This window comes from Pyrus communis, chromosome 16 (assembly GCF_963583255.1).
Source record: "Pyrus communis chromosome 16, drPyrComm1.1, whole genome shotgun sequence".
Taxonomy (NCBI): Eukaryota; Viridiplantae; Streptophyta; class Magnoliopsida; order Rosales; family Rosaceae; genus Pyrus; species Pyrus communis.
The window spans coordinates 1,084,214-1,100,274 of NC_084818.1; the positions used below are offsets into that span (position 1 = coordinate 1,084,214).

Here is a 16,061-nt window from a genome sequence, read left to right on the forward strand (position 1 = left end):
CTATCCACTTATATTATGATACTTGGTGTACCACGCCGTGTTCCAGTACACTAAAAAATCTCACCTATTAATGGGGTTCTTCTGCAATGTTTTTTGATATTATATGAGATGCCTAAATAATTACTGGTGGTGTTGAAGTGTGCAGTACTTTTGGTCACGGATGTTATTGGCTAGAGAGAAAAAAGAGGGCATTGTAACAGTTGCCATTGGTGGTCCAAGTGGTTATGGTAAAAGAAGGTTCGTATAGTTTTCTGTAGGCAAAAAGCAGGAATATTGCAGGTGTTTGTTGCGTTCCTAATCTTTATTGTAATCTAAATATTTACTGAATCGAAACAGAAAAGGCGGCATCTATTATTGGTTGCACTGTTGTGTCATATTAAAAGATCTACGATATTTAAAGACCTACTTCATATTAAAAGACATAAGTCATATTAAAAGACAAACGTGAATTCAGTTTGTCTTAAAGAGAATGGCAATGCAGCTTCAGTTTCTAAATTTTAGCTCTCTGCTGCTATTCTCTCTCCACCTTGTAAACCGAAAACCTCGTCGTAGCATTTAGGTAATCTTTTTTTCTCATCATGAGGGTCATTGAGTACATAAATATTTGAGTTATTATGGCTGAAAACGTCAAGGGAGTAACTTCAGATGTGGAGAACCAGGCAGCAAAGAAAACAGACAAGTTCGTACTCTCATTGAGTACATAAATATTTGAGTTATTATGGCTGGAAACGTCAAGGGAGTAACTTCAGATGTGGAGAACCAGGCAGCAAAGAAAACAGACAAGTTCGTTCTCTCTCTCTCTCTCTCTCTCTCTCTCTCTCTCTATTTTAAGTATTCTAATTCTAAACTTAGCATATTCCTATATGTCGCTCTCATCAAAGTATAGCTGCGCACCAGCCACCACGGAATGGCCCAGTAGTTGGGACGAATTTCTAACCCGTATTCCACACAGCATGTCCTAGGTTCGATATCCTTGAATTTCAAGTTCCTATTCCACACGGCACGTCCTAAGTTCGTGCCATATTCATTGGAGGTGATGCAAAGATATTCTATTTAATTTTTCTCAATGTCAATTCCAACATGATGGTTGTCCTTTCAAATATCTTTGAAATCTCAACAACGTTCTTTCAGAATGGGGGAACATAAGAACCTCCCTATAAGGTGGGTGGTGCCGGGGCCTATAAACGGGTTGGGTGGACCCAATTTGGTGTCTGAGGAGTGATCTTAAGTATGAAGTTAGTATGAAAATTCGTACATTTATCCTAATAACTAACTTCCCCACTTTTATACCAAATCACATGTTTAATCGAACTTGGTCACATGTATTTGAAAATTATGATTCAATTAACTCATATTTGAGTCCATATCCATAATGATATCCAAGAATAGAACAAACACCAAATATCCATAATGATATCCAAGAAAAGAACAAACACTGAACTTAAATATGGGAATATAAGAATTGTTCACAAACTCAACTAAATTCACTAGGGGGATTCGGCCCATATAGGGACTTCCATGTCAAAAACTCTCTCTTACATGCACCGACTCTTAGAGGTATATCTCTACAAGGTGGTGTCTTTAAGATCACAAGATAAAATAAGTCTCATATGTTGACTATGGAATGGTACTCCTCAACAATATTAGTTTAGGGATTATCTCTAGTCTTGAAGTTTTGGATCTTAGAAGCCAAGGGGATCACACTCATGATCGCTACACCTTGGCGGGCCCTAATTCTATCATTATTCACAAGCTAGAGTTTGCTACCATGTTGCGGCCTATATGCCAATATCGGCTATTTGGGCTTTGTGAAGCACTCAACGTTTACTTCGGAGTATCTTTGAGCCAATAGAAGCGCGCCTGACAAACTCAGTTAGGGGCATTGTTGTGCTTTTCAGGATGCAACATTGTAGTAATCATATTTGAGAATTTAATGAACTTACGTTCTTTATACTACTATTGCAGTAGCATGGAAGGAGGAGAAAATCTTCTCTTGTCAAATTCAATCGGATTCTACAATTTGTTAGAATTGCACCATTCGTGGACTTAAGCGGTCCATAAGAGTGAGCAAAAGATCCATGGCGAAGACTTTGTCACCCCTTCTATACTATTGTTGGCCTCAATGGTTTCTCAGTTTGTTGGTAGTCAAGTGGAATATCACATCTTTGACCCATTTCAATTGGCGTCCCACAAGTGTGGAAATTAGTACTATGTTAATAAGACATCCATTAGCATCATAGTTATTGTTAGAACATTCGGGATCTAATACATAGTTTGGTTTAATGGATTAATCATAGAGAACATATGCTCACAACATGAGTGGTGCATTCTAGAAAACTCCAAAGATTTCTACGGTATGCGTGAAACTTCTAGTTCGAGACTTAAACATACTGCATTCTCAATAGAAATACAAATATACCATACATGCAGTTCAATTGAAAAACGCACAAACAATATAATCGAAGAGCTTCAAAACCCATGCGTGTGGGGCGGAGTCTTCGAGACTCTCAGTATGCCTCACAAGGTTAATATCAAACTTTCTTCCTGGGGCTGAACACAGGGACCAGTGCTGCTAGCTGGGTCGGAGAGTAGAAGGCCCACCACGGCAAAGGGGGTGATGACTTGGGTCACGTCTAGCAATGCGCCATAACCGGCCCACAGAAGATACTTACGTAGGCTTGGTTGGCGGCTTTGCCTTCGGCTGTTCGGCAGTGTCACCACAGCGTGGCCCAGTGGAGCTCTAAGCCACCATTGCCTTCTGGACGATGGTCTAGGCGAGGGGAAAGATTGAGAGCACCACAGGTTCGTAAAGAAAACCCATTTTTTCGCGGAAGGAGTACATCGTCGTTGAGGGAGAAGGGCCGCAGGAGGTTACAGTTGGCTCCATGGGAGACTGGGCTTGGGTGGTGGTTTTGGTAGCCATTGGCCTGCGGCGTTGCTTGCTGCAACCCCACCAACACCGACCTCGTCAAAATCTCACAATCCTGGACTCCATCATCTCAAAAACAATGTTCGCTGATATAAAGTTTAGAATGCCAATAATATTTATCTTATTATTATTTATTATTCTTTTACGTTATGCAAGGACGAATACTTGTTTTAGTGAAGAGTGTCTGAAATATACCTAATAGCTGCCATTAGAATCAGATTTGTGTCTGATTTTATCTTGTTTTAATTTGTTAGCTCGACGACCTCATTTAAGGGCTTAGGGTGAATGCATATGAATTTCATTTGTTAGTTGTTGCGTGTTTCCCAGAGAGGCCGGAGAACGTTCGAAATCAATATGCAGCAGAGGCCTTATAAAGAAGATTCGTAATGCGCAGCAGGGGCCTTACCTTCCAATATGGAGCAGAATATTTGTGCTATCATGCGTATTTGCTGTCTCTCTTGATCCCTTCTTCTTTTACGTTGTGGTCATCGATCAGGATAACAAGTGTTTTCAAATAGACAAAACGTTGGCTATTGTTGCTCTTCTTATGCGGTCGATCATGGATGTCATTTTCATGGTGCGTTTAATATGTGAAATCTGTGACGGTGTTCAAAATCCAAATCCAAAAACCCTGCAAAAAGGAGCCCCTTCGACGGTGGAACAAACCAGGGGAAATTCAGATAAGAAAACGAAAATCAGAGAGTTGGCTGATCAAGTTGCCATGAAATTAGCTCAGAAGATGCCGTGGTTATCTGTCTTTACTGTAATGGACTTTTTGGCTCTTCTTCCCCTCCCAAAAGTAAGAGAAATGAACTAAACTGTAATTTTCTCTTTTGTAGCTAGCTGAAATTGATGGAATTCTATGTTCTAAGTTCTAACCCCTTTTTATCTTTTGATCTTCTGCAGCTGCTAATAGGAATTATTTTTTACACAATGAATGGCTCAGGATTTGTGGAACACAAAAACATTCTGAATTTTTTTCTTCTCGGTCAATATTTTCCGAGGATTTATGGAATCAACCTATCGGCCAAGGAATTCAAAATGACTAGTGGGATATGGATTAAGGGTCTATACAACATGTTTCTCTACATTCTTTCCAGCCATGTAAGTTTCACCCTAATTGGCATTCTGTTTTAATACTTTGGTAATTACTAATGTTGGGTTACGGATGCAATTTTTTTTTTTAAATGTTAGAATAATTACCTGGGGTTTTGTGTTTGCATTTTATGGATTTAGGTACGCGGAGCTTTTTGGTACTTTTTTTTCTGTTCAACGAGAGTTAACTTGTTGGCAAGAGGCTTGTGTAAATCATAGTAAAGATCCCAGGGCATGTTTGAATACTTTCAACTACGATAGTCGAAGCACTACTGCAAGAAATATAACATTTCTAAATGAGCATTGTCCGTTAGATACTCCAAATGGTGCTTCATCTCCTTTTAACTTTGGCATATTTCTTGATTCCCTTCAGAATCTATTGGAAGTTGTCCAGTGGTTATTAGGGTTCCTGGTTATTAGGATGGTTTATGCTAACATTGGATAATAAGGGAATTGTCCATGTAGTTTCCTTTTGGGTATTAATGGTTCCCTAGGTGGTTAATGATCCGGTTCTTATGTGATTAGCATCTCTATGTATAGGAGTCTTAGTTGTCAACTCCTTAATTAATGTTGACAACCTCTTTGCTTCGTTTTTAGTTTTTCCCAGCCGGCTATATAGCCTGCTCTCTTTGTAATGATCTCTATGAATGAAAAGAAAACCTTGAAAGTCAACATGGTATCAGAGCAGGAAAAATAACCTGCTTCTGCATTCCTACCATCTGATCGTGTTCATCTTCTGGTATGGCGAACGAAAATTCTTCTTCGTTTGAAGCTGAAAATTCTCAGATACTTTCCTCCTCGAACGTGTCTGAGATGGATGTCAATCCAAATCAACGATTAAGCTCGGTCTTGTTAAACGAGTTTAATTACTTGCCTTGGTTGAGAGCAGTAAGCCTTGCCCTAGGTGGAAGGTCCAAGTTAGGGTTCATAAATGGAAGCATCGAAGTTCCTGATGCTTCCTCACCAACTTATGAAACCTGGCTATGCAAGGATCAGCTAGTTATGTCATGGCTCCTAAATTCCATGGAACGTAAGCTAGCTGAAATATTCAGTTATTCTGAATCATCATTCAAGCTATGGGAGACTGTCAAGGAGATGTATGGCAGTCTGAACAACGCTGCACGTGTGTTCCAATTAAAGAAGGATATTTCCAACCTGCAACAAGAAGGAAAACCCTTTGTTCAACTTCTAGGCAGCATGAAGGGCGTGTGGAATGAGCTGGAAATGTATAGGCCTCATACAACTGAAGTGTTTGTGCTACTAAAAAGGGCAGAAGAAGACAAGATATTCCAACTCTTGTCAAGTTTCAATTCAGAATACGAAGACCTACGAAGCCATATACTCATGAACCCCGAACTACTTTCCTTCACCAGTGTATGTGCAACCATCTAACGTGAAGAAGTACGAAGGAAGGTCATGAACATTGGCTCAAAGACCAATGTAACAGAAGCAAGGGCCTACCTAACCAACGAAAGGAAATACAAGGGGAAAAATCCACACTTGAAGTGCCAACACTGCAACTATACTAGTCATGTTAAGGAAACATGCTGGATTCTACATACAGAATTAAAGCCGGAGTTCATGAAGGATAACAAGGGCATACAAAAGCTGAACCATGCCACACACATAGCCAACAATGCATCTGCCTCAACCTCACATGGGTCTGACACACTTAAGAGCTTCACAGCAAATCCGGTTGCACTCATAAATGAGTTTGCAGTGTACCTTCAAAGCAAGAAAGAAGGGAATAAGAGTGATCAAACGATCATCTTTGAAGATGGAAACTCAACAGCCTTGCTAGGCAAGTTCACTGGCTTCCTGGCAGACACTCAACACATCCCTCGAGATGACATGCAAGGTATCATGACTGCTTTCAAAACTGCTCTTAATGTAAATATGATGCATGATTTTTGATTGTTGATTCGGGTGCCACAGATCATATGACCAATCATGTCTCTAAGTTTCACAAGTTTGAAAAATTTTCAAAACCTTCTCAAGTCTCAACTGCAACTGGTGAGAGTTCCAAAGTTTTAGGCAAGGGAAATATCAACTTAATGTCGGACAAAATTGAGTCAGTAGCCTTATATGTTCCTTCTTTTCCATTTCAACTTCTATATGTGGGAAAAATCACCAATACCTTGAATTGTTTAGCCATCTTCTCTCCTCATAATGTCATTTTTCAGGATTATCTCACCAAGAAGACGATTGGTGAAGGCTTTTACCTAGATGGTCTTTATTACATATCCAAGAGCAATCCCAGGGGGTTTCAAGCCAAGTCCAATCCATCCCAAGATTGTCAATTGTGGCATCAACGTCTAGCTCATCCTTCTCAACCTGTTCTGTCAGCTTTGTTTCCAAACCTAGGGAATGATTTAATTTCGTGTGAAACCTGTCATCTATCTAAGGCCACTAGATTACCTGTTAACTCATCCTCATCTAGGACTAGTAAAGTTTTCGAACTTGTTCACTCAGATGTATGGGGACCAACCTTTGAATCCTTTGATGGTTATAAGTATTATGTAATCTTTATTGATGATTTCTCTAGAGCCACATGGTTATACCTTTTAAAGTCTAAGAGTGAAGTGATGGAAGTATTTAAGGATTTTCACAATATGGTTAAGAACCATTTCTCCTCTTAAATTCAAACTTTAAGATCTGACAATGGCACCAAATACATGTCCCATATCATGTCACAATATTTGAGCAACCATGGTATCATGCATCAAACAAGTTGTGTTGGCACACCTCAACAAAATGGTGTAGCCGAAAGGAAAAATCGTGACATACTGGAAAAAACGAGAGCATTAATGTTACAAATGAATGTACCAAAGAGATTTTGGTCACAATGAGTCATGGCAGCTGTATACATCATCAATAGACTTCCTAGTCGGGTCTTAGAGTTTAAATCTCCCCTTGAAGTCATGAAAGGAAGGAAAATTGACCTTTCTCATTAGGATCTTTGGTTGTGTCTGTTTTGTTCATGTTCAGTCACACCATCGAGATAAATTGGACCCTAGAGCTTACAAATGCATTTTTCTTGGTTATTCATCAACACAAAAAAGATATAAATGTTATGATCCCCAACTGAGAAAAATAATTGTATCCAAAGATGTTCGATTCCATGAAGCTTACCCTTTTTTCAGCAAGTCCCTTGAAACCACAAGTCAGGAGGAGTGTATCTTTGATTTGCTTCCTCTACCAAGAATTAGGACTCCAGATGTTTTCAATGAAAGAGGTTCTAACCATGTCAACAATGATGAATCCTCTACATCACTCACTGAAGTCAACAATGAAGGCACTCATCCAGATGGTTCCGTGCATGATGATGACAACGACAATCAAGAAAATCTGCAAAGTGTGTCTGATAATTTGAACGAAAGTGAGACAACTCTCTCAGTTCCTCGACGCAATCCTCGACGTGATAGACAACCTCCCACAAGGTTTCAAGGTTTTGTCACATATAAACCAAGGCATCCAATCTCCAATTACGTCTCGTATCAAAAGGTGACTCCATCGCATGCTGTCTTCCTTAACAACATTTCAAGTCACAGTGAGCCTTAAAACTTTCATGAGGCTAATAACCAAGTTGTGTGGAAAGAAACAATACGAGATGAACTCAAAGCACTAGACCAACATAACACCTGGAGCATCACCAAACTTCCAAAAGGAAAAAGGGCAGTGGGTTGCAAATGGATCTATAAGAACAAGTTCAATTGAAAGGCATAAAGCCAGGCTGGTGGCTTGAGGATTCACTCAAACATTTGAGGTGGATTACAAAGAAACTTTTGCTCCTGTTGCAAAAATGAACACAATTAGGGTTCTATTGTTTGTTGCCGTCAATAAGGGTTAGTCCATGTACCAAATGGACGTGAAGAACGCCTTTCTACATGGTGACCTTGAAGAAGAGGTCTATATGAGATTGCCACTAGGACACCCTCAAAGCCAGGAACCTGAGTTGGTATGTAAGTTGCACAAGTCGATTTATGGATTGAAGCAATCACCTCGGGCTTGGTATGCTAAACTAAGTTCAGTTCTTCACAGTGTTGGTTTCAAAAGAAGTAATGCAGATTCATCATTATTTGTTCGCAATGGAGCTGGGAGCAAATTAGTTGTGTTGATATATATGGATGACTTAATAATTACAGGTGATAATGCTGCAGAAATCTCCACACTCAAACAGTCACTTCAACAAAGATTTGCGATTAAAGATTTTGGGGTGTTGAAGTATTTTCTTGGAATTGAAATGGCATCTTCTCACAAGGGACTATTTCTTAATCAACGAAAATACGTCATGGACCTACTCAAGAACGCTAATATGAGTGATGCTAAGCCTGCACTTACCCCTCTCGATAGCAAGCTCAAACTTGACTTGGGAGGCACGCCACTCTCGGATATTAGCTCCTATCAGAGGCTTGTTGGTAAGCTGATCTACCTAACAATCACCAGACCGGACATCTCCTGCTTAGTGAGTATTGCCAGTCAGTTCATGCACTCCCCCACCATCGAGCATTTGAACCTTGTAAAGAGGATCTTACGTTACTTAAAAGGGTCTGTTGGTCGTGGCATTCTCATGACAAAGAATGACAACACTCAAATCATGGGGTACTGCGATGCAGATTGGGTAGGCAACGCAATCGATCGCAAGTCCACCACTGGTTATTGTACCTTCGTTGGTGGAAACTTGGTCACGTGGAAGAGCAAAAAATAAAATTTCATCACAAGATCAAGCGCTGAAGCTGAATACCGTGCAATGGCCTCAACCGTGTGTAAGCTGATATGGCTAAAGGGACTTCTATGTGACTTAGGTGGATTCACGACTCAACCAATGACCTTATTCTGTGACAACCAGGCAGCCATGCACATCGCATCAAACCCAGTCTTTCACGAGAGGACGAAGCACATTGAAGTTGACTGTCACTATGTCCGTGAACAAGTCCAGTCGCAGGTGATTCAGACACATTATGTAAAAAGCTCCGATCAGCTGGCCGATATCTTCACCAAACCGTTGGCCTCCCATCAGTTTCAAAGGCTTCTCTCTAAGCTTGGATCCATCAACCCTCTGGATCCAACTTGAGGGGGAGTATTGGAAGTTGTCCAGTGGTTATTAGGGTTCCTGGTTATTAGGATGGTTTATGCTAACATTGGATAATAAGGGAATTGTCCATGTAGTTTCCTTTTGGGTATTAATGGTTCCCTAGGTGGTTAATGATCTGATTCTTATGTGATTAGCATCTCTATGTATAGGAGTCTTAGTTGTCAACTCCTTAATTAATGTTGACAACCTCTTTGCTTCGTTTTTAGTTTTTCCCAGCCAACTATATAGCCTGCTCTCTTTGTAATGATCTCTATGAATGAAAAGAAAACCTTGAAAGTCAACAAAATCAAAACACGGAGCAAATACAGTTTAGAAAGAAGTTCTTTTACTCCTTCTGGTGGGGGTTGCGAAATCTAAGGTTCACATTATAAATATTGACAATCAACAAAATTTAGAAATTTTTGGGGTTATCTAATTCAGTAACATTGTCTGATATGATATCATGTACCTTAATATCTTGCAGTAATTTTGGGACTAATCTGATGACGAGTACATATGTGTTCGAAAACTTGTTTGCGGTTCTCATTTCTGTAATTGGCTTGCTACTGTTTTTATATCTCATTGGAAACGTGCAGGTTGGTATATTCAATCTCTCTGTAGGTACATTAACTTTCAACAATTTTCCCGTGTTTGGGACTGCATGCGGAGATCATTCTTCGAGTATGTTAAGTAATTGTCTGTTTTGTGGCGAGACAGACTTTTATGCAGATGGAAGCTACAAAAACAGAAGAGTTGAGAGAAAAGATTAAGTTGAAGAAGCTAGACGTAAGGACATGGATGTCCAGAAATGAAATCCCTGATTACATGAAGGAAGAAATCTTGAGAAGCATAAAGCGAAAATTGAAACGACACATTGATGCTGATCTCCATCATTTGTTGTTCTATATTCTTCCTGTGAATATCAGAACATATCTGAAATATTTTCTTTGCATGAAGACACTTAAGAAAGTACGTTTCTCAATAACCTCCAGCTCTCACCAGTAATTTATGGTATACATTGTTTAAAAAAAATGACGTTAACATTCATCATTTGAATTACAATAAAGATAAGATTGCACTATAACAACAAATAATAACATTGTTATTACTATAGCTAGGTTAATTGCATCCATTTTCACTGCAATGTGGTTCTGATAATATATGTTTGCGTGCACGCATGCGTTTAGGTAAAAAAACTTGAAGATATGGATGTCAAAGTGTTGACGTTGATATGCAACTATATGAAGCCAGTGAGGTACACTGAGAACAGCTTCGTTTTCAGAATGGGTGATCCACTCGACTGCATGCTGTTCATTATCGAAGGGACAATGTGGACCTACGGGTCGACTGATAGTCAAGCTGGGCAAGGAATCTCATCAATGGACACCAAGCCCCTCGGGAAAGGTGACTTTTATGGGGAAAAGCTTCTCGATTGCGCAACACACTGTTTCACCAAACTTCCAGTCTCAAGCAGACATGTCAAAAGTCAGACAAAAGTAGAAGCATTTGTGCTCATGGCCAAGGACTTGGAAACTGTAGTCTCCAAATACCGGGTAAAGTGGGAGAAAAACGAGAAGAAGGGTCAATTGTTGGAGTCCGTGGCAGCTTCTACCATAGTATCAGCATTCCGTCTTCATCTCCGCAAAAACAAACGTGCACTACAATAGGATACCCTAGCGTTTTAGAAAGCGCGGTGTCAGCCTACAGTAATACTAGCGATTAAGCCTTTTCCATAGCGTTTTTGAAGTGCTATGAATTTTCTTTTATTGCATAAAATTATATGAGTGAATAGATCATATCATAGCATTTGGAAATGCTATAATAAAAATATGTCAAAACTCTTTGTTCTTTCCATAGTTGTGTTTATTAAATGCTACTTCACAATTGATACAGTTGTTACAAATAGACTAAATGATATTCAGTTTACAATTTAAACTTATGTTAAATCATATACAAATTTTAAAACACGACTTCAAAGTATTCAACCTTGATTTAAGATGACTTGCCCGAATTGAAGCTCTGATCTTCTTGAAATATATGAGAGGAATTACCTGCTATTTTCTGTAACATGCCTAAAATTCAAAGCTACAACCACTATTAGACCAACTCCAACAATGGCTTATAACCTAAAATTCTCCTTTCCCCCCCCCCCCCCCCCCCGCCCCCCCCCCCCAAAAACCCACTCCAACCCATGTGCTAAACAAAACCTAAAACCCAAAACTCAAAAGAAGGCCAAATACCGGCCCGTTTTTAGGCCAAAAGTCATTATGGGCCCTATTTGTTGTGAGTGAAACATTGGCTGTGAAGCCCAGTTCCCTTTCCCCGACTCGCCCACGCGCTGCACGCGCGAGGCACTTCAGCCAGCCGACAGCCCCACGTGGGGGTGTTCCCTCAGCAATCAATCCAAAAAGCAGCCCAACGACTACTTTTTATAATCCAACGGTCACGTTTAACTGGGCCGTTGGTTAATCCAACGGTCCAGGTTCAAATTTTTTTTTTTTAGTTTTTATATTTATGTATTTATTGAATCCAACGGCTTAGATCAAATATAATTAAATATAACGGTAAAAAAAAAGATCTAACGGTCAAAATTTAAATCCAACGGCTAGAATAATTAAAAAAAAATTATTTAACTTAAAATTCAACCAAAAACTATATAAATACCTATGTATTTGTTCAAACATCCACACAAAACTCACTTTTCTCCTACAATTCTTCCAATTTTTCTTTATACCATTTATTCTCATTTCCAGAATTTTCAAGATGGCAAAAGAGTATGTTAGAGGTCGTAATTGGACCTTTGACGAAGATATTGCTTTATGTTTGGCATGGATTTCGATTAGCAAAGATGGTGCCGTCGGCACCAATCAAAATAGAAAGGTTTTATGGGGTAAAATCGTTGATAAGTTCCATGAAAACTCCAACGCCGGTCGAAGGGAAGTTGGCGGTGTTTATGATCGGTGGAAGATTATCAACAAAGCGTACATTTTGTGAAAAAGAAGCTTGGAGAGAGCCATGGTTGACATGCCTAGTGGAAGGGGTGCCTCAGAAATTGTGAGTTTATTTGTTGATATTTTAGTTGTCATGTACATAATAGTATTTTGCAAGACAAGAACTACACCAAAAAATCAAGCTTTTAAGTTGCATCATGCTTGGAACATCCTCAAGGATTGTCCGAGGTGGGGAACCGATGCGAACCAACAATGTGGAAGATTATTTCATAATGAAGCCCTACCCCCAAATGATGTCAATGAAGGTGTGAATTTTGCCGACAATGAAGGTGTCGAACAAATGACCCCAACTTCTTCTTTTGCAAGGCCCCCGGGTAGAGATAAGCAAAAGGAAGCAAAAAGAAAAAGGAAGTCCCAAGATCCGACACGTGCACAATTTGCTAGCGAAATGGCAATGATGAATGAAAACCAGTGTCGTCAGCAAGAAGAATCGGCCCAAATGCTTTTGGCCATGAAGGAAGAAGGGGATAGGGAGCAAGAAAGGTGCGAAACTAATTTGATAATAGAGGACCTCGACAAATACACTCCAGAGAGGAAGAGATACTTACGTGGTAAGCAAAAGGAAATTTTACGAAGGAATGCCACAAGAAGTATATTTCAAGATGATGATTCATCTCAAGACTATCACCCAAGTCCATCACCAAGTCAAGATGGTGGATATCATTATTAAGTTTATGTAGTCTATGAGTTTTCGATTGTATTAAGTTTATATGGTTTATTAGTTGTCTATTTTATTTTTTAAGTTTATGTGGTTTATTAAATGTCGTTGGTATTAAGTTTATGTGGTTTATCTTGATTTTCATGTATTGATTTAGTGATTTTTCAAAATATATCGGAATTTAAATATTTTTAGGTTAAAATGTTCATAAAATTAATTTAGGATAGTCTACATAATTTTTTTTTTTTAAAGTTAATTTAAAAAAAAAAAAGCCTTAATTCATTATTTGATAATTTGGGGCTAAAATTTTAGGCCAGAATGGTTGGAGCAGAAAAGTTGTTTCTGGGCTAAAACCTAAATTTTCTGGGCTAAATTTTTTTAGGTTTTAGGTTACCATTGGAGATGGTCTTAAGGGAAGCTTCTTATGGTGAGCCACTTACTAGAGAGATTCTTCAGTGTGTCCGGAACACAGGCACAAACGTCAATTTCTTTATATAAGTGGAGAGACACTTGAAAAAATAAATAAATAAATTCCATCGTATAATAACATATAACGTACCAGTATGTATTCCAGACACATTGAAAAATCTCCACTTACTGATGTGTAAATACTGCCTACACTGTGACATCCCGTCCCAAAATTCATATTAACGTACGTGTGAAATTATGAATTTGCCCCTAGTTCATTTCCGTCATGTTGTTTGGTTGTTTTGTGTGGTGTTGGCATGTGTTGGGCCACACACACACACACACACTCTCCCTCTCCCTCTGTCTCTCTCTCCCGAGTTCCCTTTCTTCCCATTTCCTTTCCCCTCTCACTATTCATGTACGGACACACCCACAAGCACCCTAAACCTTAGCAGATCGAGGGAATCAAGAACATTGTCGAACTCGTGAGGTTGAGAGGAGCACGATCCTACCATTTTCAGGTGAGAATCCTAACGTTTTCACATCGATTCGTGAAGCTCCAATTTGTGTACTGTTCATGCAAAAATTATTCATCACGTTTTTGGGATTTCTAAGCTCGTAGGTAGCTTGGTGGTGTCACGAAGAGTCTCGGAGTGGTTCATTTGGTGAATTTGGACGTCGGGATCGTTGGATGTGGAGTTGGTCGGATTTTGGAGATTTGGACAGGTAAAATCTAGTGGTTTTCAACCCTTAAAAGTTGTATATTTATGTTCTCCTAGTCCTAAGTGTCATTTTGGTGCAAAAATCGTGGAATTTGGACGAGAAATGACCGAGATATCAAGGTGCAGGGACGGATCTACATAGGGTCCTGGAGGTCCCAGGACCCCTCGGCCATCCTAAAATGTTGCTAGAAATTTTCCGGAGGACCCCTCGTACTCGAACACGAGGCCTGTGCAGACTGTGTGTGTTGCTGCAGCAGCAGGTTGCAATTGTTGCAGGTTGCAACGGAGAAGAAGAAAACAGGGGAGAAGAAGAAAACAGGGAAGAAGAAAGAAAACAGGGCATTAAAAAAATTGGTCCAAAACGCAGTGTTTTGGCCCTTTTTTTTTTTTTTTTTTTTTTTGTTAAACCAATGAAATCAACGTTTGAAATTGGTCCACCAAGGCACCAATTACATATTCTTTTTGAAGGGCCATCTTTCCTGTCGTCACTTTCACTTCTCCTTTCCCAATTGGTTGATAAAGTATCATCTTTTTGTGTTGAACATGAAATTGAGGTGCCTAATATGGATGATTTATATGTCATTCAAGGGAAGTCATTGCGTAAGGCTCTAAGAAAGACCAATCATCATCATTACAAAGTGGAGCTCTTTTTCGAGGTCATTGATTTCCAACTTACAGAATTAGATGATCGCTTCGCTGAAGGTAATACCGAATTGCTTATTTGCTTGGCATGCTTGAGTCCGAATGATTCATTTGTAGCTTTTGATAAAGAGAAGCTTATTCGCCTTGCTCATATGTATCCTAAAGATTTCACGGATCGAGATAGATCGGCACTTCAAGATCAACTTGATATTTACATTCATTTTGTGCGTTCTGATAATGATTTTTCTCAATTGCGGGGAATTAATGAGCTTGCTAAGAAAATGGTGGAGAAAGGGTTGCATCGAACATTTGCATATGTATATTTGCTTGTTCAGTTGGCTTTGGTTTTACCGGTTGCAACTGCTTCAGTGGAGAGGGCATTTTCCGCTATGAATATCATTAAGGGTTCACTTCGCAACAAAATGGGAGATCAATGGTTGAGTGACAGCTTAGTTGTTTACATTGAGAAAGATGTTTTTTCATGTATTGGTAATGAAGCTATCATGGAACATTTTCAGACCATGAAACCTCGTCGTGGACGCTTGAATTAGGATTTTATAGCTTGTAATATTGTTATGCAAATGATTTTTGAATAAAATGTATTATATTTAACTTTTCAATGTTATTTTTGTCTATAAATTTTTTAACCTTTACTATTGGGACCCCCCGAGTTTAAAATCCTGGATCCGTCACTGTCAAGGTGGGAAGTTTTTCCAGTTTTCCGGCGCCGGAGCCTCGCCGGAGGTTCGCCGGAGAAGGTGACGGAATATTCCATCAAGTCTGACGGAATATTCTTGACGCCGTTAATGGAATCTGTCAAAACTGACGGAATATTCCTAACAGTGTCAGTTGACGCCGTCAGCGTGCCAGGCACGTGCCTGCGCGTGGCCGGCGCGTGGGGGCGCGTGCGGCGGTGGAAAATTTTTCTAAAATTGTGGGTGTGATCCTGAGGTTGTGTAGGTCACGTTGGTATATTCAATTGTCCATTTTGAGCAATGTATGAGAAGTTATTACGAGAAGTTGGTTATGTGCTTTAAAATTTACGTTTCTGTAGTTGTTTCGCATATAGGTGATACATACCCCGAGGACGAGCGTGCGCACTCGAGGCAGGGGGGCTACGACCCTTCCACATACCAGTGAGTGGGCTTTTGGTTTTCCGTATATACCTATATACTATATTTTCCCAGAAATTGAATAAATGTTTATTAGTTTATGCCATGCATTATATTATCGTCATTCATGCATCGTTGGTTATGTTAGTAGTTGCATATACATATACATATGCATATATGGTGATGTGGACGCACAGGTAAGTGCCAGGTAAGTGGTATTCATGTTTATATTCAGTAGCAGTTTGAGATGCTTAGAGAGCTCATAACCTGCACCCCCGGTGTTAGTGCTCCCGCCCAGAGTAGGGCACAGTCCTTCACGTGATGTTCACCTCCCGCACCACCCGCTCAGCTTGGATCCAAGTTAGGTGCACAGTCCTGTCGTACAGACCACTTTAGGTGGTTCCGACTCG

The 16,061-nt window shown here is 39.7% G+C and overlaps 1 protein-coding gene and 1 pseudogene across 1 annotated transcript; both read left to right on the forward strand.

The window, feature by feature from the left end:
• Window positions 1–718: 718 nt before the first annotated feature.
• On the forward strand, window positions 719–10,765 carry LOC137719487 (cyclic nucleotide-gated ion channel 1-like; annotated as a pseudogene).
• Window positions 10,766–14,460: 3,695 nt separating this feature from the next.
• LOC137721047 (uncharacterized) lies at window positions 14,461–15,090 on the forward strand. Its single transcript, XM_068460167.1, has one exon. It carries the CDS (start codon window positions 14,461–14,463, stop codon window positions 15,088–15,090), a length of 630 nt encoding a protein of 209 aa, XP_068316268.1.
• The last annotated feature ends 971 nt before the right edge of the window (window positions 15,091–16,061 follow it).

Bases quoted from the DNA above. Each gene is read 5' to 3' on its own strand.
- LOC137721047 (XM_068460167.1), top strand. From the start codon at position 14,461: ATGGATGATTTATATGTCATTCAAGGGAAGTCATTGCGTAAGGCTCTA.